The sequence below is a fragment of the Heterocephalus glaber genome, unplaced genomic scaffold, assembly GCF_053883595.1.
Source record: "Heterocephalus glaber isolate CG9 unplaced genomic scaffold, H.glaber_assembly_v1.0 deba00000546, whole genome shotgun sequence".
NCBI lineage: Eukaryota > Metazoa > Chordata > Mammalia > Rodentia > Bathyergidae > Heterocephalus > Heterocephalus glaber.
The window spans coordinates 22,487,005-22,514,275 of record NW_028258147.1 but is presented as its reverse complement, the minus strand read 5'-3'; the positions used below and the strand labels follow the sequence as shown (position 1 = coordinate 22,514,275).

Below are 27,271 nucleotides of genomic sequence, written 5' to 3'. Positions count from 1 at the left end.
ACCTTTTAGTTTAATAAAAACCAAGTTACGAGCTATGAATTAATCCAGAAGAGTCCCTGATTTATGATAGTTTGACTTAAAATGTTTTGACTTTGTGAAGGTACAAAAGTAATATGCATTCAGTAGAAACTATACCTTAAATTTTGATTTTTTTTGGAATTTTTATCTGGGCTGGTGATATGTGATGCATACTCTGTTGGGATGCTGGGTGGTACCAGTGAGCTGCAACTCTTAGTCAGCCAAGAGGTCATAAGGGTAAGCAACTGATGGTCTAGATTGCACTGCACTCTATCAATATGGTAGGTAAGTTACTAAATTTTTATTTACAATAATTAAAATATTTTCAATTCAATATTCAAATATATTCAAAACAATATTTTCAGTATTTGAATGGTATATCGTGATGTATTTCCACCATAAGTTGTGGAGCACCTGTTGTTACATGCTGCTAACAATGTGACAAGTTTTATTTTTTTCATGCATCAAAATATTTGGTTTTCAGGAAACCTTGTAAGGTAAGTTCCATAATTCCATTTTATTGATGAGAAAATCTATTTTATTTGAGGTACAGAGAAATGTAGTAATTTGCTAAGGTCAATGGGAAATTTGAGATTTGTGCTAAGTGGTAAAGAAATGGTAAACCAGATCTGGGTTTAAGTTCATCTGAAAGATCATATATACTTGTAGTATGCCATAGTGCTTCTAGAATCTGAACCAGTGCTGTTCATAGATATTTAACATGAACCGCATAGGTAATTTTAAATATTCTAATAACCAAAATACAAACATTGAAATAGATAAAAATAATTTAATATATTTTACTTGAACCAATGTATTGAAAAGTTTATCATGCCAATATATAATCAGTACAAAAGTATTAAAGAGATATTTTATATATTTTTACTAGATCTTTAAAATCCAGTGTGCCTTTTATGAGATTTACAATGCATTTTAATTCAAACTACCTATATTTCCAATTCTCAAACCAGCTCTATCCCATCAAGTCTAAAGTTTTTGGGTATAGATAAGAATAATGAGGCCAAGGAAGTAAATTGCTGCAGTCTGGAGTTAATCAGCTGTGTGAGAATGAATTTGGTTACCAGACTTGAAGAGAAAAATCAGTTTCCAAGACTTGAGCCTGGGTTAAGTTCGCAGCAGAGCTACTCTGTCAGGCATAGCTCTTCTGCACAGTTCTTCTCATCAGCCTGTCCCCTTTAGACCTAACCACAACTCATTACACTGCATTGCATCTTTTGCACTACAAAGGCCAAAGCCGCTAGTTTCACTTGTAATTGGAACAAATATTAAAAACTATTTGTTTACTTACTTTTGCAGTGTTGCATGAAATAAAAAGAAAAAGCCAAAGAGTTCAAATTACCAGGGAACATAGTAGCACAGAAACTCTCACTGTTTGTAGATTTTCTGTGTTTACCTACAAAAGGGATGTAGAAAACAAATTACCATAATGTGCTTCAGTTTGGGAAGAGGGTTGGGATTCTACAAACTTCTAAACATTCTCCAACTTCATTACAGATACTCTGGATCCTTATAGGTTTATTACATTGCCCCCTGTTGACTTTCAGAAAACTCAGAATGATTCCTAAGTTTTTACCTTAAATTCACTGAAATCCTTCACATTGCTAGAGCCAGAATTGATGTAAGATGAATTTAAGTAGAAGTCTAATTTAAGAATTTCTTTTTCAATACTATGTTCATAACAGTGTTGCTAGAGTGTCTAGAATTTGAATTTTAGAGCAAGAAGTATCTTGCAGTATAAGGATCTTATCTAACAGTGTTTTTTGAAAAAAAAATTAAAGAAGTAGTACAATCTTTTTTCCATATTGATAATACTTTGAAATTACATATAAAACAACTAACAGTGGAGCTGCTTGGGATGAAGGGGAACTGGAGGTGGAGGCTAGAGCCAAACTCTATTGGTCTTTTATTGTTTCATTTGTCAGCTGCTGAGATTTCTCTATAGAACTGAGGTATCTAATTAACACAGTTGTGAAACACTGATTTAGTACCTGTGGTTTGTTCTCCTTTCCAGTTTGATGACAGCCAGAGACTTTCATAATTCTAAGACACCTGAGCTTATGAAAAGTTGTCCAGGCACAAGTGCTAAAGAACAGCCAATGGAATAACTACTGTACAGAGAAAGAACCAAGGTAGGTCAGAATTACAGGCTCAGTTTGGGGTTAGAACAAGTTTAAGGTTGGCTGGCTAGGAGTTTGATGGTTACATACACACAAAGAAATCTGACAAGGAATTCAATTTTGACAAAAGTTGAGTTTAATTTTAGTAAATAAATATGAGTTCACAACTGGCCATTCACATAGCATCATCTATAAGCACTAGCTGCTTTCAAATGTAAATCTGGAAAAAGTCACAGCTAGTGTATAGAAGTGTTTCATAGTGGAAGAGCTAGGACCACATTTTCAGAAGGGTAGTATAGAGATAGATAAATTCTCTAAGAGAGAGAGTATGGGAATAAGAGAAGATCAAAGTCCAAGACTTGAGGAATGAATGAACTTTAAGGTATCAGAAAATCAAGAAAAGCCAGTTACAAAGAAAACAAAGGATTAGTAGAGAAGTAGAAGGAAAGGAATCCAAACATCCTCAGCCCTTTCCCTTTAGCTCCTTTGACAAAACCACCACCTTCTCTTCCTAAAGCCACTGCCATAGCCTCTGAATGGGTCTCTGTCTAGTATCCTTGCCAGTCTGTAGCTAATCCTACAAAGCACAGTGATTCATTTAAAACATCAAATTAGGGCACATCTATTGTCTTCCAGAAACCCCTTGAAGCTTCTCATCATTCTCAAAACAGGAGGCAAAGTCCTTGCCATGACTTTCCCAGTCTGGTGTTTGGGTAACATTCTGAACTCATCTACATCAGTAGCTTCCTTACTTTTTGCTGTTCTTTAAATACACTAAGCACAGCCTATTTCAGGACTTGCTGTTCTCTCTGTGCGTACACATTTCCTTTAGCCAAACACTAGCTCAGTCCTTTTCTTCCTTCAGATCTCTCTGCATGTATCACCTGATCATGCGACCTCCCTGAGCATCCTCAGTAAAACAGCATTCCTTCCCACTCATCCCTTCCTATTTCCTTATGACACTTTATTGGTCTCAGTATCACTATCATCAACATATAGTTATTTTTTTAAACATCTGTCTTAGCCACACATATGGGAGTTTAACATTGAATAGGTGCTTAATATATACTCATTGTGTAAATGAATGAGAGAATGTAATACCAAAGACAAAAAGAGCAGGTGGCTCCAAGAAGGTGATCAAGTGTCAAGCACTTGAGAAAGACCACAAAGGAAATGAATTAGGGAGAGGCCATTTGAGTGACCTTTAGGTTACCAGTATTCTTTCCGCACAAAAAGTCAGAAGTGTTTCAGATTTATTCACATTTGCTTCTCAGCACTTCCCTAGATGTGTTCCTGTACTTTTTTTTTTTTTTTGGTACTGTGGCTTGAACTCAGGACCTTGCACTTTTGAGGCAGGTGGCAGGACCACTGAGCTAAATCCCCGGCCTGTTCCTGTACTTTTAATGGTAAATAATACATCACACTTAGTAATATTTATAAATATCTTTTCTTCTCTATTTGCAGTAAGTACCTTGAAAACTGTATTGTGATTTTTGTATCTGTATTCTCATCATTTATTACATTAATATAGCTAAGTAAATGAATAACAATGAATGAAGTAAAAGGAAAGAGAAAGGATGAGCAGTGTTATGGTCTGTGTTTAGATGTTACCCCAAAGCCTCATGGGAATGAGGTGGGACTTTCTTTATCAGAGGTAGTTGAATCTGGAATGTGTGATGCTAGGGTTAAGGGGATGTGATTACTAAACTACTACATGTGAGTGATTAGTTTGGCAGGGCCCTAATCCCAGTAGTCTGAATAAGATAAAAGAGGCAGAAAGATGCTGTTAGAGTCCCTTGTTGCATTTGCTAACTTGTGCAGACCATGTTGTTTCTCCTCTGCAATGTCTGTTTCCCATCTCTGTCTTGGAGCCATCCAACTATGAGCTGAAACCTCTATGAACTGTAAGCCAAATAAGCCCCTTCCCCTCTAGCTTTGGGTGTCAAGAGAAAAATAACTAACACAAGTAGTAAATTTTAAAAATGTCAGTATACCATGACCAAGAAAAAAACACTGGAAAATGGCTCAACTGGATGGTAGGAGAAGGCGTGACTGTTCTTTGCCCTCCCCAAGCTTATGCATTTGGGAAAGAGGGATCCATGGGCTGTGGAGACAGCAATGGTTTAAATCTAGCCCCATCAATGTTAGCTACGTCAGATTGGGAGAAATTACATCTTCTTTGTGCTTGTGTTTTCCATGGATACTATGGAGAAAAGTAGTACCTAACTCACTGGTTTATGATAGGGATTAAAAGAGATAACTGTTTGTATATCTTAGCACAATATTTTTACATAATAAATGTCCCATAAATGTTAGGTGTTATTGTTATTATCATCACATAATCAGAAAAATTGTGTGTGTGTGTGTGTGTGTGTGTGTGTTTTGGGATTGTGAAGTTGAGGAAGTTGGGTTAAACAAAGTTTTGAATGATGTAAGATAGTGGTCTTATAACACAGTATCATAGCCTGCATGGCTTGAACAACAGACATTTATTTTTCATAGTTCTATAGCCTGAAAAGTCCAAGATCAGGATGCAGGGGGGTCTTCTTCCTGACTTATGGAGGTCTTCTCCTTGTGCCCTCCTCTCATGGTAGACAGGAGGGAGAGAGGGATGGAAGAAGAAAGGTTAAGGAGGGAGAGAAGGGAAGAGAGAAGGAGGAAGGCAAGGAGAAAAGGAAAAAGAGGAGAAAGAGAAACAGGGAGGGAGGGAGACAGAGAGAGAGACAGACAGACAGACAGAGACAGAGAGAAAAAGAGAGGAAGCAAAAATGTTGCTGTGTCTTCTCTTTTTATAAGGGTACTAATAACATTCATGAGGACTCCACCTTCATGAACTTTTTACAACACAAATTTCAGGGGGAAATGAACATTTAGTCCAAAACAAGTGTCCAAGATATGGAAGGGGAATATCCTTCTGGGAAGTGTGGGACTTTGTCAGAAGTTAGAGGTAGAGAGCAGCAACCCTTAGGCAGCATCTCTCTGTCCAAGTAGGTAGTGAGCCAGGTCATCTTTACCTTTATACCTATTCTCTCTCCATTTTGACTCTTAATTTCAGTGAAACTAAATCTTGCCCAATAAATGCTTATTTAAATGAACTAACTTATTGAGGATAGAAATTGAGGCATTGAAGAGAGAGGGGGAAGTGTTAGTCTCAAAGAAGGTATGTTGGGTAAATTTTAAAAAGACTGCATGGTAGCGAGGAGGCTTGTTAAAGCTGGCATGGATTCTAACTGGATATAGTATATATTTTTTTGTTGTGCTTTCTTCTTGTTTTTTCCACAAATAAAAGCAAAAGTGAAAATTCATCTCATCTATTCTTTTCTTTAGATTTAATTTTATTGGTATATTTTAGGTATACAATATAATGACATTCATCATTGGACATTTGCACCTTTACATAATCTCTCTTGGTTCTTATTTTTTCCACATTTCCCTGCCCTCCCTTCAACCCCTTCATCCCTCCCTATTTACAAAGACTGTGTTTCCATTTTTTTTTTTTTTTGGTACAGGGGATCGAACTCGGGTCCTTGAGCTTGCGCAGCAGGCGGCGAAACCACTGAACTAAAGCCCCAGCCCTCCATTTTTTGATATTAATTCCATTGCCTTCTTTCCTTTCCCCTACCCCTCCCACTTCCTCTTCCCCATTGCCCCTTTTCTTCCTATTTCAAATTATCTAACTTTTAGTTCTTATTTACACTTTCACTTTCTCACATTAGAGAAACTATTCAGTGTTTACACATGTGTGTCCTATTTATTTCACTTAAGAGTATCATTTCAATGTACATCCATTTAGCTATAAATATCTCTAATTTCTTATTTTTATGGCTGAACAGTACTCCATTTTATTTTTTAAAAACCCCACATTTTCTTTATCCTGTCCCCAGTTGATGGGCAATTGGGCTGGTTCCAAATTTTAGCTATTACAAATTGTGCTGCTATGAACATGGGTGCACATATATCACTGTGGTTTGATTCTTTTAATTCTTTGGGCAAGATACCCAGCAGGGGAATAGCTGGGTCAAATGGGACCTGTAGTCCTAGTTCTTTGAGGTATCTTCATACTGATTTCCACAGTGGTTGCATCAGTCTACACTCCCACCAGCAGTGGAGCAGGGTTCCTCTTTCCCCACAGCCCTGCCAGCAGGGCTGTTATTGGTTGATTTCATGATAGCAGCCATTCTTTCTGGGGTGAGGTTGAATCTCAGTGTTGTTTTCACTTGCATCTCTCAAATGACCAATGATGTTGAACATTTTTCATGTGTTTATTTGCTATTTCTATTTCTTTGACAAATGTCTGTTTATTTTAGATGTCCATTTTTGGATTGGGTCTTTAAATTTGGGACGTCTGATTTTTTTAAGTTCTTTATAGATTCAAGACAGTAGACCTTTGTCTGAGGAAGAGCAGGTGAAAAAATTTTCCCACATAGTGGGTTGTCTCTTCACACTGCTGGTGGTTTCTCTTGTTGCGTAGAAGATTTTTTTTTTTTTTAATAAGAAGAGATCCTACTTGTTGATCATTTGTGCTAGTTCATGGGCAACTGAGGTTTTTGTTCATAAAATCTTTTGCTACACCAATGTATTCAAGAGTTCTACGTAACCACTGTTCCAGCCAGTTCAGCATTTCTGTTTTAATATTTAGATCTGTAATCCATCTTGGTTTTAGTTTAGTGCATGGTGAGAGAGGCTGGAAAAAAAAAAGTCCTGTTCAAGCCAAAGGAGGTAGGAGTAAGGCAGGAGCCCTGGGGAAAACAACTACAGGCAGAGGAAGAAGCACTGCACTTAGAGAGGAGGGAATGTAGGGAGATTAGGGGGTAGGTAGGAGGGCGAAAGAACACACATAGTATTACCTACAAAGCTAAAACAATTTAATGCAAGATAGTTTAGGGGTTGTGAACATAGATGAGACTGGAGAAATATGAGGAGGAAACAAGGGTAGATCAAACAATGCTTTCTTCCTAAGAGTTCACAAAAAGAAGAAATCTGATTAAGTTTTGAACTGGAGTGTAACAAGATGGAATCTATGTTTGATGAAGTTCACTATGGTGGGGGCAGGAGAAGGTGGTGGTGGTGCTGCTAGTGGAGTGTATCTGTAATCCTAGTTACTTGGAGGGCTGAGGTACAAGGATAGCTTGAGCCCTAAAGTTCAAGGTTAGCCTGGTCAACATGGTGAGAGCCCAGCTTTTAAAGCAGTTCATCACTGTGTTTAGAAGATTGCAGAGAAATAAGATTAGAGATTACAAGACCAGCTAAGGGCTGCTGTGGATCTTACCTACATAATCACAATAGTAGGAACACAGTAAGATGGAGAGAAATGGGTGGATCCTAGGGATAATTTGGAGGTGGATTCCACGGATTTAGAGATGGTTTGAAGATGCCAGGGATCTTCTCAAAATGTCTGTCTTGCCACTGGAAAGATGCTGTTTGTTGAATCTTACCGGTAGTACCTGCCATAAAAGACTGAATATGTACTGTAAGATTGCTTGTTCTCGGCAACCTCTGGCCTGATACCAATAAGTACGTGGGCTATTTGTTGTGAACAGGGGTGGCAGGATTTTGGTTTGTTTTTATTCTTCCTGAGACAATCCTATTTGTTCTGTACAGAAAATGAGCTGCCCCTGCTTTACTGAATTGAAACCCCAAAATGTACCAAATGACTAGTTTTCAGTGAGGAATTCAAAAAGGAAATCAGTTCCTCATAGCTTCTAACTGAAAATGGATAATTATAATATTTTTAATACATTAGACCTTATTATTTTTGAAATTAAAAAAAATATTTTTACGGTGCCACAAAATTCTATCACTAGGAAGCCTTTTAGAGATTACTGACATAATTTTACAGATGAATTATGGAGGTTAAATTATTAGCTCAAGGTCAATTGCTTGATAGCTGACTTTTTTTTTCCTAAAGAGAATTGTTGATGTCTTGCAAAGTGTTGATTAAAAAAAGCAAGTTAGCACACATCACACCAAGACTCATACAATTGTTTTATCAAAATGCCCTGATAATTTGTGCCAAAATAAAAAAGTTGTTCTAACAGACCTGTACTAAGATATAGTTTCTGTTCTTAATCATGGCTGTTTCTAAATTCTTTTGTTAAGTGATTTATGCACATTTATCCAGTCTAATTATCTTGATTAATATTGGGGAATATGGTATTTACAATCCCAGTGTTTAACAAAGTGCTACATGATTAGCCCTTTACGAATAATTAACACTCTTGTATATAACATTTCTTCTTATTATTTCAGATTATGAACTACTAATATTTTCAAATTTTTAATTATCCATATATAAAAGATTCAGCAGAAATATCAAAGGGGTATTATAGCGCTGATACTACAGTTCAATGAGAAATTAGACCACATTTTTTATTTTTGCATCAATCACATATTTTTCTGCTCTTTGGTTTTTTGCACTTAGATATTAGATGTATATTATTTAATCACAGAACACATTTAGGAAAATTACTACATTTAGGAAGTTATTAATATAAGGAAAAAATTAAATATATTATTCTGAAAATATTCATTGATTTGACCATTTTCATGTTAAGTGTGAAAACTCTATCTAGGATTATTCAATCAAACTAGAAGCTTCTTTTCCACTCCCCAATGTAGGAGACAAATATTAAATAAGTTTTATGACTTTTAATAAGATATGTCAGAATATTTTTGACAAATATTCTGGTAGACTATGGACCAGATCTGTTATTCCCGTGAAGAGGCAAAACTAAATTCCCTGAATCTCCTTAAAAAATGCAAGCAGTGACTAAATTTTTTTCATGTTACTTAGCAAAGATCCATGGTTCAATTCATACAAGTGCTAACATGGCAATGACGCAGATGTTACAATTACCTGACAATGATTTCGATTGTCATCAGAAAGGTCTTTCAACAAACAATCACAAACATGCTTGAACCAAATGAAAAAAAAGTTTCTGTAAAGAAATAGAGGGAGGTAAGAGAAATCAAATGATATATTTTGAACTAAAAAATACAACAGCAGAATTAGTGAAGTTGAGGATAGAACACAAATTATGGAAACATGGCTGAAGAAATGAAAGGAGTTTTCGGAATACATGGGTCTATAACAAAAGATCTATCATTGGGTCACTGGAGTCCTAGAAAAAGAGAGGAGAGTTAGGCGGAGAAAGTATTTGAAGAAACGACGGCTGAAAATTTACGAACTTTGAGAAAAGACAAACCTACACATTCAAGAAACCGAGCAAACCCCAAACTAGATAAACACAAAGATCACACCAAGATATATTCTAATCAAATGTGTGAAAACTAGAGACAAAGTCATGAAAACAGAGAGAAATGATGCACTTTTGGCATTAGGGGAAAAGGAAGGTTAAAATAAGAAGAAAAAAAAAGAAATATTAACTACTGGCAAGGATCTTAAATTCTTCATTTGTTGATTCCATCTGTTAGTCTTCCGCCTTTTTAACTGAACTTAAGCCAACACACAGAGACCATTTACTATATACATTTACAAATTCTGCTGAATACGTGGGGGATTCTTAGCAATCATGTTCTTGTAACTGCTCCACAGCAGGTATTACCTATCAAAATAAATCTAGGAATTCTAGAATTGAAAAAAAAAATCTAGAAAAGTTGGGAAAAAAAGGAATATAAGAAATTTCCATTTCAGGATTCCTGGACTTCAGCTCTGTGAATTATCTGAAATTAATCTAAAAAAATGCTAGCATATATCACTACTTTTCTAGGAAAAAATACAACAGCTTTCCTGATTCTCAAGGGAGGTGATCACTAGAAGTTTTAAGAGTTTCTGCTATTTTGAGGCAAAACGATATAATTCTTTTTTTTTCCTTTGCTACCGGGGATCTAACTCGGGTCCTTGTGCATTCGGGGCAGGTAGCAGAACCACTGAGCTAAATCCTCAGCCAAAACCATGTAATTCAACTTAGGCAAGAAATGAAGATATTTTTAGAAGACATTATTCCTATCATATCCATGAGGAATTCTTGCAGGCTTCCCAAGAACTCCCTAATGGGAAAACAGGAAAATGAGTTTTCTAATTCCAGTTAGAAACTTCTGGAAATAAACATTCAATAAAGAATGTTTGCAGTTTTTTTGTTTTTTTTGAAGATTTAAAAACCAGGTGACTGAATGACTACTGTACTGTGATTTAAAATGTACTTTTTTTAAAATATCACCTATTCCAGTGAAAAAGTTTATACTTGGGAAGAACCAATAGCCTCTCTAAATCAGTACCAGTGGGCTTGTAAGGGAGATAAAGTGATTTTACAATTTGCACCATTCCTCCCACCAAAAAAAAGCATGCAAAATCAAGCTCTATTAATTATAACTTGTAACTGCCAATTTATCTGAGTGTTACTGCTTTCTCTGATGGAAAAAAAAAAAACAGCTTTGACAAAAGCTGATCCATTAGTAACCTTATCTTTATTGAGTGTTCTTCACTCCTTATACTCTTTGCCATATCTCCCATGCAAACCAGGTCAGCTTACTCTTGGAGAAACACACTGTAAATTGGATTTTATTTGCTGCTGCTTGTTTTCTGATGAAAACTGAGGCTCTTAATGTCACCTAGAGAGCTAGAGATTTAACTTCCTATTACCAGTGAAACCATAAATCAGTCTGATTTACTAAGACTATTTTATGCTGGCTCCATCATTGGAATTCAATGAATCACTGAAAGACCCTTGTTAAACAGAATTCCAGGCTTTACCCCATTGGTATCCCAGGAGAGGGTTTTGGGAATCAAAAGTTTGTCAAGTGCCTATAATGATTTCTGAGTTCTAGTAAGTTGCAGCAGTCTTATTGAAACTGTAATAACACACAAGTTATCTTAGGCTCAACAAATTGATTCTGATCCAATTATGAGTAGGTTCTAAAGTCTGCATTTCTAACTAATCCCCAGGTAAACAATGTTGCTGGTTTGAGGGCTCTATAAGCAGCTAAGTCACAGAAGGTATATATTCATGTATTATTTGGCTGGTTTGCAAATTAGCACAGGTCATTACTCCTTCTTTCTGTTATCTGTAGATTTTCTACCAGGGCCCTTTCCTACCTCAATATTATCCACTTCTCACTGATAGTCTCTTCAAGTTAGTGATAAGGTAAGGCAACCCATACTTCTGTACTCAGATTATACAAACTGTACACAGATAAAAATTACCCAAAATAAACAGAAATAAACACCACACACTTACAACATGATTTATATTTAATATAGTACTGTACTTCTCAGTGAATATTGATTTCACTCAATATTAAAGGTATTATTACAGTAAATTATTTTTCCATTTTATTGTCAATATAAAGGGTTTTGTAAAAAAAAAATTAAATCTTTTCTTCATTCCAATATTAGATAAGTTGAATATATTCTTTTTCTAAACTTTCTCCCCCAGAGATAAAAATTTCAATTTTTGGCTGTTTGATGTCTAAGTACAATATTAACTTGCAAAATAAAATAAAAATCTGAAAACATGAAGAAAAAGACTCAACATTTCAGGAGGCAGTGATTGGAGCTAAACACTGATGATTTGGGAAATTCTGGGCAAAAGCTTCTTTAGTCCTAATTCATGTGCTCTAGTAATTCTGAAACTATGAAATATTACTTATCCATTTTAAAGCCATGTTAAATCTTTGACCTGCTTTCTAAGTAACAAACTATTGGCTGCATTTTTCAGTGCATTATTTGTTATAAAGAAAACATTTTTCCCCACTTAACAAATACTGATTTGTTTACCTTCTATCAGAAACAACCAAGAATGTGAAAAACCCTACTGACTATTTCTTGGTAACTTTAGAGACCAAAGCTCAGGTTGGGTCTCAGTAGTACAAAGGTTTTCAGGGTGGAGTTTGCATCAGGAGGCCCTTAAAAGTCATATTTGTCCATTTCTCTTTCGTGCATACACCCCTAAGCAAGCACAAATGCCTGTAATGCTGAGAACCACACCTAACAAGAGAGCAATTGCATCTCCAGCTTCTACTGCTTCAACAACAGGCAGAATCAGAAGTAGTGAAATGACCACTAAGAACAACTGTGTTGAAACTGCGGTCATGATGTCGGGATGCAGAAGGCTGAAGGTTCCTAGAAATTAAACATGGAAACAAAAAGGATCCATTAAAAATTCTTACCTTTTCGAATAACAATAAATGACAAATAACAGTCCACCCAATCTCTAAGTTTATGAATCATTTTAGATACTGTACATCTCATTTTACAGATGAAAAACCCAACCGAGAAAGTAAAAAGACAGTCATTTGAAGATAATCTCATGACAGTACCTTGGCTCCTGCAATTCAATAGGAATGCCAAGAACGTATGCATAAAACAAATTACAAAGCAGAACGGAATTAAGAACAGAAAAAAATGTACAAAATACTCGGAAATTTAAAATATCCTACGGAGTAAAAATTGTATTTTCTTAATGTCTCTCTCGTCTAGGAAATGACACAAATCTGGCTAAAGTTACACAATATATAGCCCTGTGAAGTTGTGAGTAATTAAGACTTACCAAAGAAATGATATATGTAAAATTCTATCTGACTTGAAATTCTCCCTTTCGGGATCTCCGGACGCTGAGGCTAAGAAGTGATACGTGACACCGCCTATTACAGTAGGGTGGGAAGGATTTAAAAATTACTGTTTTAAAGAGAAAACCACAGTCAGTACAGAGCGGAGAAACTGTATGGAAAAGAGGGAAATGGGTAATGTGTAGAGAAAACAGTTTGTCCAAGAAGAGGGGAACTAGATTTAAAGTTGATCAATTCTCCTACATAGAAAAACTAAAAGGAACTGAGCCGAGAAACGAGTTTATTCCAGGATCTGGTACAAAGATTTGAAAAAGAATCCCTCCTTTGGCCCAGCAAGGCGCAAATTTGCCCCGTTTTACAAATACATGGGACAATCCAAGTATCCTCAGAGCTAAATTGGTACATTACCTTCTGGGAAGCAGCCATTACAGGAATGGCGATGAGGGTGGAGTCTCCAGACTACATTTCCCAGAATCCCCACTGCCTACGACTCCCGCGATGCACCGGCGCGCTTGGCTGTAACTGGCTGAGGGTGTGAGGGTTCTGTACTTAGGAGTCTCACAGAGCCCCGCTCCCGGGGCTTCCTTACTGGAAGCTCTTTGTTGGTGTTAAATGAGTGGTGATATTGTTTATCCAAAAGCTCTGCTAAAGGTAATGATAGCACATGTTTTCTCCCCCTTCTCAGGGCTTCTACATTCACAAGGAGTTATACCTTTTTCTTTGACTGAAATGAAGACTTAACGCGGAGAGGGAAACCTAGTAGAGTCAACTATTTCTGATGCCTTTAAACCAGAGGCTTCCCACATTTCTGAAGCAGAGAAATTCCTGTCACCAGATTTCTAATGTGCCTTAGGGTATTTGTTAATTCATTGAACCAATGAGGAAAATATACACTTTAATAAAACATTTTGGAAAATAATTTAAAATATTTGTGGTGCAAAAGACAAACTTTAGCAAAAAAGATTTAAGCTACATAAGCAGAACATTTCTGAGGACTCAGGTTATAGAATTCTGAGATTCTTTTTTGCAAGAGTGCAGTGCAGTTCAGTGATTCTTTCTCCTTTTTTTTTTTTTTTTTTTTTTTTTGGTACTGGGGATCGAACTCGGGACCTTGTGCTTGAGAGGCAGGAGCCGGAACCACTGAGCTAAATCCCCAGCCCTCCATCTTGGTTTTATGAGATAACCTCTCCCACTCCTAGATATTCCCAAATATTTATAAAATGTCAGGTTATCATTTTTAAACCATATAATGAATTATCTAATCCTTAACTCATTCTGAAAGGTTCTTTCGAAGTTATATTTGTGAAGTCCTTACTATATCTTTCTAGTCATCTTATCTTTTGAGCTTATTCAATTTTAGGGACTTGACTATTTGACCTCTCACATTGAAAATTATGTGGCAAGTTAGTGGTAGTCTCCTGCCCTGCTTGAAAGTCTTGCAGATATTGCAGGTACATTTATTTCAATGCCCATAATCATCATGTATTCTTGTGTTGTTGGATCCTTTTTCATATACATTCTTGGTCTCTCTAGATGGCAAAGTTTTATATTCTCGGTGCCTAACATATAGTCAACAGTGCTGAGTAACATTAGCTAATAGTAATTTGATTAGATAAATATGCCAACAAGATTTTATGAAAGACTAAGAGGTGCCAAATAAACCAATGTGTCCAACAAGTTGGAAGTCTGAGGATAATTGCACAGTAATACCAATATTTCTTCTCTTAAATTTGATTATTTTAACAAGTTCTCATTAATTGCCTCATCCGTCTTGTGCTACATTTGGTTTTGTACCTTTCTAATCAACTACTTTTTTAAAAAATAGAAACAATTTTTTGTGTCTTCCAAAATATTCTCTTACATCTTAATATTAACATTTGGGAGATTTTATTTTTCTCTGTTTATTACAGTTAGCTAAAGTCTGCACACTAAAGTTAGTATTGTTAAAGACTTATTTCTAGGTTTGTCAACACTGATGGTTTGGTTTCAAGGTTGAAGAATCTATGGATAGTTAACATGCTTTTTCTTTAAATTAGGGTAGTAAGAGATCAATCAGTGATTTAGCCCATCTGTAAAAGTGTGGCAGAAGTGCTTCAGGGATGTTTTGAACCCAAATAGTATTAAAGTAAAATTGCTTAAGTTTTCCTAATCAGTACCGACCCCAGTCAGGCAATTGGACAAAGGCAGTGCTGTATGTGCTTTTGTGTGCTTCCTGACAGTCCTCATTTTCAAATCAGGTGGTATTCTACCTTTCAGTTTTCTGTCTTACCACCCTAACTAGTCATCTTAGAAAACTCCAGTCATTTATGCCTTTCCTCATGACCCTGCAATTTTATCACATTAGGCAGAAGTCCAAGCTCCTTGCCAAGACTCACAAGTCCCCGCATATTCCAGCCTCTGCCTGCCTTTGTGATGCCATCGCACCACTCCTTTCATTCCAGCCACACTCCCTATTTCTGTTGTTCCTTAAGCATGCTAATAATGCTGATTTTTTTTTTCTGTGGACTTTGCCCTTGATCTTTTCTGTGCCAATAATACTTTTTCCATGGACATTGTCATGATTGCTTTTCTCAACATTGCTGAGTTCCATTCAAACCTTACTTCCTTTTCTGAATGTCTCATTGAAAACAAAACAAACTCTTTAGTTTCCCCTCCTTTTTTTTTTTTTTTGCAAATACTGTCTACTAATAACTGAAATTACATTAAGTATTTTTATGTGTTTAGTACATAAACAAATACATTAAAATGAAAATTCCCTGAGAGGTAGGAAGTGCTACTATCTCGTTCACTAATGAATTCTCAGTTACTAGAACAGTTCCTAGCATGATCGATACTTTAGTAGATATTTTGTTATTTAAATCATGGATGAATGAAGTTAGTGTAAGATCAGAGTTTGAGCAATATGTACTCATTCATATTTTCTTCATAGTAGAAATTACTACATAAGAAAAAATTCTGCTTTTGGGCCAAACTATGAAGATATTTAGACTGAATTTATTTTGAATCTTTACTCAAAATTTCGATCTCACGTCTTTTCCATAACAATTTTTCTAGCAAGATTTTATGTCTATGTAACTATAAGAGGCAGTAACATCTAAAAAGGAATGTATTTTGTTCAGAAACATGGATATAATGTTCCCTATTTCCTACCTGAGACCCCAGAATCTTGACAACAAATGTTGATTGAGATCCCTGGGTCACTACATTAAATACTAGGGTGATCAAATTGAGAATTTAGTTTTTTAGATGAAGAAAATCTAAGCTAATACCGTCTTTCACTAAAATAGAGATCACTGGTAGTCAGTGATACTCAGAAACAACACTACTTTAATCACTTGTCTGAGAAATGAAGGGAAAAATTTCTTAACTTCCTCTAAATTAGAGGTGGTTTCAGAGAAGAAAGAAGTGGCTTCTTCTCATTTTATAACTGTTGGAAGTGAGTCAGGGCTAGATCCTGAAGGAAGGCACCCCTGGAATCCATCAGAGGAGGCAGTATAGGCTGACATCAGGCTTTTGCAGAAACTGGTGAGTGTCAAGGATTAACAAACCGCAGTCTTCCTTTTTAGCAATTGAAGCAAGCCAAGTGAATAGAGACATTTTACTGGAGCTTTAGAACTGAAAAAGGACCAACCTGGAGCTAGTCAGTATTTCCTATAAATAATAGGACATGGGCCACGGAGAGTATTATGTTAGGCTAATTAATCATTAGGCTAATAGGATAGCATAAGCCATATTTTCTGGTTTCATTCAGTTGCTAAAAAAAAATGCCAACACCTACTGAAGCTAAATAACTCTTATGCTAGTACTTTACAGTGCTTACGAGAGATGAAAAAAGTCATTTTTGGGATGAGTCTGGGCACAATCTAGAGCCCGTAGAGGGATGCGGTGCTGACTAACACCAATGAGCTTCAGTTATGTGAAAGTCAATTACACTCATAAACCTGTATCATCCAGAAAAACAGAGGAACTCTACACACAGAAATATAGTATTATATTACTTGTCTTGTGGGAGTCAGTTAGGAATGCTGTATGGGCCAAACATTATTTTAAAAAGATGTAAGATTATCTCTCTACTTAGCACTTTATCCATGGTAATGAGCTTGGCTGAACATAGACTTTGGAGGCTGTCAATGTTTGACCTAAAATTAACACCTGCTATTTATTAGTTTTATGAACTCATACATATTATCTAACTTCACTCTTTGTACATACTTATGAAAAACATTATGATACCTGGATATATGCATATAATTTTGCAATAATCATATCATAGTAATTAGCATTTCTATCTCCTAAAACATGTGTCACATATATGTGTTGACAGCCTTTGGACTCTTCTCTTGAAGTTATTTTGAAATACATAATAAATTGTTGTAAACCATAGCCACTCAGCTATTCTGTAGAATACTGGAGCTAATTCCTGCCATCTAATTGTATTTTGGCACCCATTATTCAAACTCTGTCTTTCTCCTTTCCATCTCTAGTGATCACTGTTCTATTCTTCACTTTTATGCAATCAGATTTGTTAGCTTCCAACAGGAAATAAGAGCTCCCCTTTCTCTGTATTCTCAGCAGCATTTAAAATTTTTTTTCTTTCTGATAATAGGCATTTCAAATAGGGAAAGATGAAAGTATTGACTTCTTAAAAACTTGAGTTTTCTCATCTATATTTAGGAAGTCTTCATAGGATTTACCAGTTTTCATAGGATTTCATATGGAGATTAAATGAGAGGACATGTAAAATGCCTGCGGTTAGTATCAGAGTAAAAGTTTCAGAAATTCAGGAGTAACTTTTTTTAAAAAATAAAAATAAAAGATGCTTAAAGAATGAAACTTTCAGAAACATAGGGGTATCAAATAATACATAGTAGTGGACAGGAAATTTAAAGTCAAGATTAGCTTATTTTATGGGAGCATGAACAAATTTATTATGGAAAAAATTCTTAGTAAACATGGTTTTATGCTGCATGTGGTATATAGGTTTTTAGTTACTATAATACAATACTTGAGGCAGGTTACTTTATAAAACAGAAAAGGTTGGTTTAGCACACAGGTTTGGAGATTCAAGGTTGTAGAGCTGGCATTGGCTTAGTTCTGGTGAGGAATATCTCTCTTCTTGACTGTGTCATATTGTGGCAGAGGAGCACATGTGTGAAAGAAGTTATATGGCTAAATAAGAAGTCAGAAAGAGGGATGAGTGTCCTATAATCCCTTCTGATGGCATGCCCTCTCCATGACCCAAGGATCTCCCATTAGTCCTCACCTTCCAAAGTTTCTACTACCTCCCAACTGTGCCATTCTGGGGACAAAGCCCTTAATCACAGTGGTCCCTCTGGAGATATAAACCATATCCAAATGATAGCATGGGGTAAGATTTATTGATTGACATTTATAATTTAAAACCTCTTAAAATAGTGACTAATAGGCACCAGGAACTACTCTACATATTAACAAATGTAATAATCCAATGATGTAGATATTGCTATTATCCTCTGTTACAGATGAAAAAATTGAGGCATGGATAAGTACTTTATTCAAGGTCACATAACAAGTGAGTGACATTACCTATTATACATTTAGTCTTTATTTACACTTTCACTTTCTCACACCAGAGAAACTTCGGTATTTACACATGTGTGTCCTATTTATTTCACTTAAGAGTATGGCCTCAATGTGCATCCACTTAGCTATAAATAGGTAATGTGAAATAGGAAGAAAAGGGGCAAAGGGGAAGGAAGTGGGAGGGCTAGGGGAAAGGATAGAAGGGAATGGGATTAATATGAGAAAATGGAAAAATAGGAACAAAATCTTTGTAAATAGGAATGGAGGGGTTGAAGGGAGGGCTGGGAAAGGGTGAAAAATAAGAACCAAGAGAGACTATGTAAAGGTGCAAATTTCCAATAATGAATGTCATTAGATTGTATACCTCAAATGTACCAATGATTAGAATGAATAATTGATAATGTAAAATAGGAAGAAAAGGTCCAAAAGGGTAGAGGTAGTGGGAGGGGCAGGGGAAAGGAAAGAAAGGAAAGGAAAAATGATGAGAAATGGAAAAAATGGAAATAAAGTCTTTGTAAATAGGGAAGGGTGGAGGGCGTGAAGGGAGGGCTAGGAATGGGGAAAAAATGAGAACCAAGATGCATTATATAAAGGTACAATTCCCAATGAGAAATGTAATTGTGTTGTATACCTACAATATACCAATAAAAGAATTTAATACAAAAAACAACAACAACAAAAAAACAAGTGAGTGATAGGCTATCAATCCAGGACACATGATAAAATCTCTCTATATTTTTAAACCATTGTCTACATGCTGTTATGTGGAAAATGTTAACAGGCTCAAACATTGGTCTACTTTTCTTTGAAGCCTATTCATGGTGATTCATTGAAGGATGATCATTACCTAGGGAACTGAGTTTGGCGAGTGAGTAAATGTCACAGGGACCCTTTGAAAATTGTTGCTAGAAGTTAAAAGCTTAAATTAGTCACTGCAAAAATATAGACAGGTTATTAACAATTTAGTATGTGCAGGTCACGAGGAAATATTAATTCCTCTGTATAGACCAGGTGTTCATTATGATAAAAAAGTGGTAACCATGGAGACAGAGCATGAAGTTTATAAAATTAAAACTCACTAGATAGAAAATGCAAATAACATAGGAAAATGAATCATGCCTCAACTGGTCATAGCTTGACTTCCTTAAATTTAAGACTTATGAAATTTGTTTGGCCACTTTCTGAGTAAAATTGCTCATTTTGAGATGCTGAATTTTCACTTTGGATACCTCCTCTTGTTCATTTGATAATGCCTTTCATGTAGAGCCAATTTAGACATGGAGGAATATATGTAGGGACCAAGTTTTATGTCTTTGAAGGGGTGACTTTTAAATTGATCTTGGAAACTTGAATGAATATTTGAATCTTGTATGCAGAGATTTATTGTAAATTTCAGTTACAGTGATTTCTAAATTTATTGCTTTTGGTAAATCATGTAGATGATCCAGGTAGAGAACTTTGTGGTATGAACATCAGTTTCTGTGTCATGGAATGATTTTTTTTAAATCTGTGAAATGGTAAGGTAGAGAGCAAAAATAAAAATAAAGTTTTTCACTCTTGCCTGTAATATTTAATTATTTATACATGTATTCCCTGAGCTCATTATGACAGCAGACTCCTTGTCAGTATATCTTCTAAAGATAGTGTTGTATGAATTAAAATTGTTCATAAGTAATAAAAATGTGAAAAAAATACTTACTTTCTGGAAAAATAAGGAGGTCATCAGATTTTCCACTTAAAATTCTTTAAAAGTGGAATAGAGGATTTTTAAAAAACTGATTGCAAGTGGTTCAATTGAGGAAAAAGTCCCATATAATGCTATTCACAATTTCATTTGATTGTAATTTGGACCCACATTAATGCATCTTGAGCTCTCATTTCTCAGAAGAGTGAAAATAAGTGGTTGCCCTCACTCTGAGATCCGGAGTGAGGCACTGCTTTTGTGAGTGTGCCTGTTAACACAAGTGATATGTGGTGTGCTATGGAAGAGCAGGAACATAATCTTTTCATTTGCTCAGTAAGACCCTTAATAAATATTCTACTTATTTTTTGTCACCAGGCTATTAAAAGGGATGTATAGAGACAGTAGAGGACCCAGGAAGGAGTGGCAGAGTTGACTCAAGTTATCCAAAATTGGTTCTGCAAGATTGTCCTCCAAGTGTATTCTGTAGTTTGCTTGCATCCCAATTATATGGAAAGTTTATTTTTAAATGCACAACTTTAAAACAAGTTCTCCAGGTAGTTCTTAAATTCACAGGAACTTAGAACCTTTGTTACTTGGGAAAAATTAATTATTGGGCAGATTATTTGGAAATAGCTCTAGAGGGAATGGAATGATGTTCTTTAAATTGATTAACTGTACTTTAATAAGATCTAATTAGAATTTCCCATAATGCTTTCAAGGACCACTTTTCAGTTACTGATAAAGTGAAATGTAGATTTTTCATGTTATTTGTACAAATATGAATAGCATTTTTTCATTATTTCTTATAGCTTTACATTTCTCTCTTTAAAATAATTTTTTAAATATATGAAACCATTCTAATGTTTTCTATAGTTAGAAATATGCAAACACCTGATTCCTCAAAGAATACCAAACTATAGCACTGAAAGATATTCTGAATAACAAAATGGACACTATTCTCAGTTATTAAAAAGTAACAGTGCAGTCATGAATTGCATAGTTATTTCCTTTAACAAGTTTTTGTCAAAGATTAGGAAAAAGCATTAAATGCAATTCAATAGAGGTTATCAAAGAGGTGTTATGTTGTGGTTTACCAGTGTTTATTTTTCTGGTAATAGTATTAACTAAGGATTGAATTTATAAAGCCCTGGACCTATCTTTCCTAAAGATTTCTTCTGTCAGTAGGTATTTGGAAGGACATAGAAAACCTGTAGTGCTACTTTGTAAATTGCTGGCAGAAAGAGCATCCATATACTCTGGAACTGAGACCAGCAAGTAGCAAGATAATTACTCTATTATGAAAATTGAGTAGCTCTAACAAGTGTTTTCGTCGTACAGCTCTAACTAGCAAAAAGTGAGGGCTTGAACCTAGGATCCTATCTCTTTTTGTGAAGTCACACTGATTTCCCATAGTGCTCCTACTATTGTAATACTCACAGAGTGGCATTCCATAAATACATCTTGAATACATTAAAGACTAAAAGTTTAAGGTTTTAGTCAGCATAGAGGTCATTTTGGATCAATAGGTTAACATAGCCACCAAAACAGTGAGTGTGATCTTGGGATCTAGAAATAGAGTGTAATATTGCTCTTTTCAGTTTTGGACAGGCTCAGAAGTATGGAGTTCTTTTATGGGTTCTCTATTTTAAGCCAAACATTAAAAACTAGATATTAACTAGTATTGTGCAGAGACTACAACACTCAGTGAAAGATATAGTTGAAAGACTCTGGAATATAAACCAGAAGACTCATTGAAAACATTTGCTATTTTTTTTGATGCCTCCATTTATAGATGAGACCCTAAAGGAAAAGAATCAGACTGTTCTAGATTACTTTGACCCATTGATAAAAGTAATAAGGATATTTTAGCCCCCTGTAAGGGAAGGAATTTTCTACTTTGGTGAGCAGTGAACTCCTGATCTATGGGAAAGTTGGCTTAATGAACACTTTGATGGGATGTGGTAGAAAGAATTCAGACTTTAAAAAGATGGTTGAATTAGATGTTCTTAAAGATTGCTTGGGAATCTCATATTCTCTGAATCTCTTTCCTTCTTTCAGCCATCCCAAAGTCCTGAGCTAATTGTCTGGTGCTCATTACAAGGCTTCTTTCAAGAGTGCCTGCACACTGCTGTTTATCTTTCTAAAGCTTTACTTTTAGAATTTCAGAATGGATATCTTTATTCCAAAGTAGGAGGACAAATGGCCATTTTTTATTTCTGAAAAGACAAAATTTAATATTTCAAAAATATTTATACATATGTATATCTTGTGATATATTAATATCATTTTCATATTTTACCATTATCCTGTGTAACTAATGCTATTTCATAAACTATCTTGTTAGCTAAAGTGAATAGAAGAAGAAATGGATTCTGTGTATTTTATATAGATAAACAAAAATATAATCTGAGGATCAAAAAATAAATGATTAAGTTTTTGAAGGTAATATGTCCTTAGAAAAAGATTTATTATCGCTTCTTGGCCTTTTGGCTAAGATCAAGTGTAAAAAAAAGATTTGTTATGGAATACCGACAAAATGTTTTCTACCATTAGTAGCGATGAACTTAATAGACTTGGAAATCAAGTCATTTTATTGTATATTTCTGGATGATTAAATCTTAGGCGAATGTAGATTTTCATATTTCTATTCTCTAGGAAATGAGCTATTTTGATTTAATTTTGCAATAGTAAATTCTCTAAACATTGTATATAAAAGGATGTTTAATTTTTGAGTGTATGAGTACCAAAATATGTGCGGTATAAAGATCTAAAAGTATGTCGACAATGATCATCACATTATCTATTTGCTTTGCTACCGAGGGAAGTAAAACCTAAAATTAGATGTAGTCAAAGAATAAATATGATCAGTGTTGATTGTATGAAATGTTTTTCATCTTGTAAAGGAAGCCTCCTATTGTCAGTTGACAGAAAATATTGTCATGATTACAAATTTCAGAAAAGAATGAACAGAATACTGTTAGGAATCTGGGGAGACAAGGTTCACTGGCTTCTCTATAGCTGGCGTGAATCAGAAGCTGATTTATCCAGCTGGAGTTCAAAATTTGCCTACTTTGAGAGCTAACTTCTAATTTAATGCCAGAGTCCTTGTGCTCAGGAAAGTCAAAACCAATGAGTCCCCTCTGCGTTTACATTTGTCCCTTCCCCAAGAAGAGTAGGATCAGTTATAGGAAACCACTGTTAACTTAGTGAATTGTTTTTACTTGACAGAGTTTTTCATTTACTGGAAACGCGATTCATTTCATGGGCAAGCCTCCTTTTTTTTTTTATTTCTGTGTGGAAATGGCTAACTTAAATATAATAAATTTTCTTAAATCATCATTTTTTTTCTGCTGTGCCTTGACTTATTTGTTTCCTTGTGTTTCCTTTGTGCTTTCTAGAAAAGAAGCTTAGCCTGCCACTGAGACAAATGAATCCTTAGGTGGACCAACTGACTTGATTTCTATTTTTCAAAATGGTGCTGTCAAAACAAGAACAGCAACGACAAAGACTACCTGCCCTGCCGCCCAAATCCCAAACCTGGGATCTGTGGAGACTCTGTGAATGTAGAAGTGGATGGGATAAATAATCACTTGATTCCATGGCAACCTTTCATTAATTTCAAAAGGTGATCTTAAGAGACTGAGCACATGAAAAAAAGATGCTACTGTGCTCATTCATTTTGATCAGAGAAGTCCTCCTGGATCTCTGTAAGTTTAACTAAATGCATTTTCCATACCTTTGAGTCATGGCAATCTGTTGTGGATAGATGATTTTTATTGTCCTTTTCTTTTTGTGCTCTTTTAGTTTGAATTTCACTTAGAAATTCTAATTACTCCTCTTATACTTAGGTGATGATAAAATTATCCAAAAATTTTTGCCAAGCACTCAAAATTATTCAGGATAAACCATAGCAATGAGATAATTTTTAATTCTAATGCATTGTTTCCTAAGTTTTGTCTCATTTAAATGGCACTGGAGTGAGGTACTGATGGATTATATTATAGATATTGTCACTGTGTCAATGACTAAGTTCACATCTCTACTGAAAGACCAACACTGGTACTAAGATCAGCTAATGACTAAGTCAGCAAAACTACTGCATGCTACTATGTTTGCTTTAGGCAATTATTCAGTTGGATTTTAGATTTAAATACCTGGAAATAGATTCTTGAGATGACAAGTTTCATGTAAAAGGTTTTTGAGAAGAGCCCTCAGTAAATGTTCTTGTAAGAAAATAAACAGGAGATTTGGGCAGAGAAGCAGACTAATCATGCAACCGTGGCCTCAGAAGAACCTGGAGAGTGGTATGGAACTGGGATGTCCTTTTACAGTTGTTCTAAACTGAAGTAAGGTGACTTCTATTCCTCTATGTGAGTTGGCCATTGACTGTGGCTCTCCCCTAAGAAGGACTTAAGGATAAGTGAGGTAATTTCAGAGAGCTCATATCTGATAGACAGCATTCCCAAAACCCCGAGGAAAGAATCTTGATGATCATCATAGTACCAACATACTTGTAAAGGTGGCACAGTATTCTGCAGTCAACCATATAAGAAACAGAAGAGCAGGTTAGCAGCAGGTCTTCTGCTACTGGAAAGATAAATTAGAACTATATTCACCGTACCTGCCATCTCTGGAACCCCAGAGTATGCAGAGAATACTAACATATTGGCCCTTCCTCCACATGTCCCACTAGGGATCATGTTTGAAAGGTGAAACTTAGATTCCTTATTCAAGAGATTCTTCTAAATTGAATAGACAATAGGCTTTGTTTTGATGCCAGCTGGCTAGTAACAGAATTCAGTGTTAATATTATGAACTTCTGTGTCTTGAGTTACCTTAAGTGGGTTCTAAAATTATTTTTCTTCTATAATTAGTTTTGTATTAATCATTAAGAAAATAGTAATTTTTCTTTCTATTAGATTTACTTGCAGTTATCCTATTTATTTAGATGTAGATAACATTAAGCATGTTAAATCTGTGTGACGCTCCACTCGTTGATACACAGACAGTTGCTAATCACTGTGACAAGGAAGCAGTTGATTGGCTTTCAGGCAATTTCAGGCAATTATGTGTCGCTGGGACTGTGCAACAATAGATGCTGATTTTTATATTAATAAAAATAGATCTCCTTACAAATTCATGTCTAAGATTTTTGGAAAAAAATATTTTGTATTTATAAGACTGGACTTTGGTGATAACAGGACCTTTGTGAATGCCTGGGAGTATATAGTTAAAGTATGGGTATCCAAAGAATTAAATGTGGCCTGTGAAGCTAACTTGTTAATACCTTGGGTCCCTCTACACAAGTGTTATAGCCAAGGCAGTCATGCAACAAAGTGATATGGATTTCCTCATTTTTTTCCTCAAATATTTCTGAGGCAGCTAAAAGTGACCACATTGATGATGATCACTTCCTGTGTGAGCATCAAGGCTGGAAGGGTGGAAGTCATCTTGGAGGGGTTAATGCCTGAAGTGAATTCTATAAATTGAGTAAGAATCAATCAGAGTAAAGGCAGGAATATATCAAGGAGAGTTTTCTGGTAAGAGGGGGAAATGGGTACAAAGGACTTAGCCAACTTGTTTACAGTTTATGATTGCTAAAACACAGGCTAATTTTGTGAGAATAAGGAGAATAAGAGGTAAGCAGTGGTCTAATTGAAAAAATATTACTTGGGAGGTCTATATGATTTTTTTCTAAGAATCTGGTGAGCATTGAAATGTTTCAGCTAAGGAAGACTTTGATCAGGTTTGCTTCTGGAAAACAGATGGACCGCAATTGAAAGGGTGACCAGGGGAGACATCAAAACCAGCAAGGAGACAAGGAAGAGTTTGTAGGGGAATGGATTGAGGTGAAGTTGGTGGAAATGGCAAGGAGTGCACATATTTGAGAGAGCTTTAGCAAGAAAATTAAATCAATAGCAGGTCTTGGTAACTTATTGGATGTGATGTAGTGACAAGTAAAGAGGTTACTATGCTTTTGAGTAGACACCCAGATTGATAAGAAATAGGAATAATTTTTACTCCCGTTGGGGTGAGTAGCATGAACAGGTAACAGGTTTGCCTTGTGTGACCATCCATTGGCCTTGGGATGCAGAATGAGATAGGAATTGAAGTACATACAGATTGTTTAACCTACTAGTATCTTTTAAATTTTTTCACTATTTGGCCAATAAAAAACAAGCTGGAAAGATGAAGAAAGGGAGAGAGTGAGGGAAGAAAAAGGAAGGAGAGAAGGAAGGAAGGTTGATTAGAATTGACAAGAAAAAAGCCCTTATATTTTTTGAAGGCATTTGGAGGTACTTTTAACACTAAATAGATGCAGGCAGTATTGTTTTCCTTACTAGAAGCAATCAACTTGAGGGAGAGAGAGTTCCCGTCATGTTTTGAGTACCTGCAAAGGCAGTCCTTACTTCTTGTTCTTTTGAATCATATTGCTAGTGAAAACACCTCGCTTGTAGAGAACACTTGACTCATGGGATATACAGGTGAATATGTTGAATACTTTTAGCAATGGAAATAGTATTACCTGTGTTGAGGGATAGCTATGAAAAGGCAATTTTCTGATTTCTTTCAGTTATTATACAACAAGAAGCAAAGAATAGATTATATAGAGTGTAAATTAATAGTATGCTTTAGAAAATCACCAGGATAAGATCATTTCTAAAGCAATAGAAATAACACCACTATCAAAATATTATCAGATAGGATTTGTCACCAGAAAATGTTTCTTTCCTGGGTAAGGAGGATGTAATATTTTTTCCTTGTGACATTTATTGGACTCATTAGATTACCTTCAAATTTTTTCTCATTAATGTGTACTTTTTCAAGTTTGAAACTGGCCAGTTGATAATTAACACTTTTTATTTTGCATTGGCTTAAATTGAAATATATATATACCACATACTAAAAAGAAAGATTTATGATACACATTTGTTTTAATATTTGACCGCTATAGAAATATTTATTTTCTTTTTTATCAAATTCTGTTGCCTCATTTCATCCTGAGTATTGCCTAGCACACAAGATACAAGTACCAATCCTCAGCTACTGTAAGGCATTGGCAAAGTCTCAGGATGTGTAAACTTTCCTGGTGGAAAATTTAGATACTTTATTTTCCCTGGGAAAGTTGGAGAAACGCACAGGGTAAATAAATACATTATGTATTATGTGTGAAAAGGTCGGACTCACTTTAACTCTCTGATTTCTGATGATCTAACTCCAGTTTATTTTATTGCAGGTACTGAGTATGTGAAAGCTCTGCAGCCATGTATGTGCAGACTGTATGCTTGGAGTTGATAATTCTTGATTTGGAGGGGATTGGTGTGGTTAATACTGAGCAAGG

General features: G+C 35.4%; 1 protein-coding gene and 1 long non-coding RNA gene across 2 annotated transcripts; one reads left to right on the top strand and one right to left on the bottom strand.

The window, feature by feature from the left end:
* The first annotated feature begins 2,021 nt into the window (after window positions 1-2,021).
* On the top strand, window positions 2,022-27,271 carry LOC110345901 (uncharacterized). The gene is made up of 3 exons (XR_002389533.2): window positions 2,022-2,168; window positions 23,328-23,636; window positions 27,167-27,271. It is a non-coding gene; the product is annotated as an uncharacterized LOC110345901 (long non-coding RNA).
* On the bottom strand, window positions 11,839-13,182 carry Smim30 (small integral membrane protein 30). The gene is made up of 3 exons (XM_087204651.1): window positions 13,092-13,182; window positions 12,665-12,758; window positions 11,839-12,237 (listed from the first exon to the last, which is right to left on the bottom strand). Exon 3 carries the CDS (start codon window positions 12,206-12,208, stop codon window positions 12,029-12,031), a length of 180 nt encoding a protein of 59 aa, XP_087060777.1. The 5' UTR covers window positions 12,209-12,237; window positions 12,665-12,758; window positions 13,092-13,182; the 3' UTR covers window positions 11,839-12,028.

Bases quoted from the DNA above. Each gene is read 5' to 3' on its own strand.
- Smim30 (XM_087204651.1), bottom strand. From the start codon at position 12,208: ATGACCGCAGTTTCAACACAGTTGTTCTTAGTGGTCATTTCACTACTT.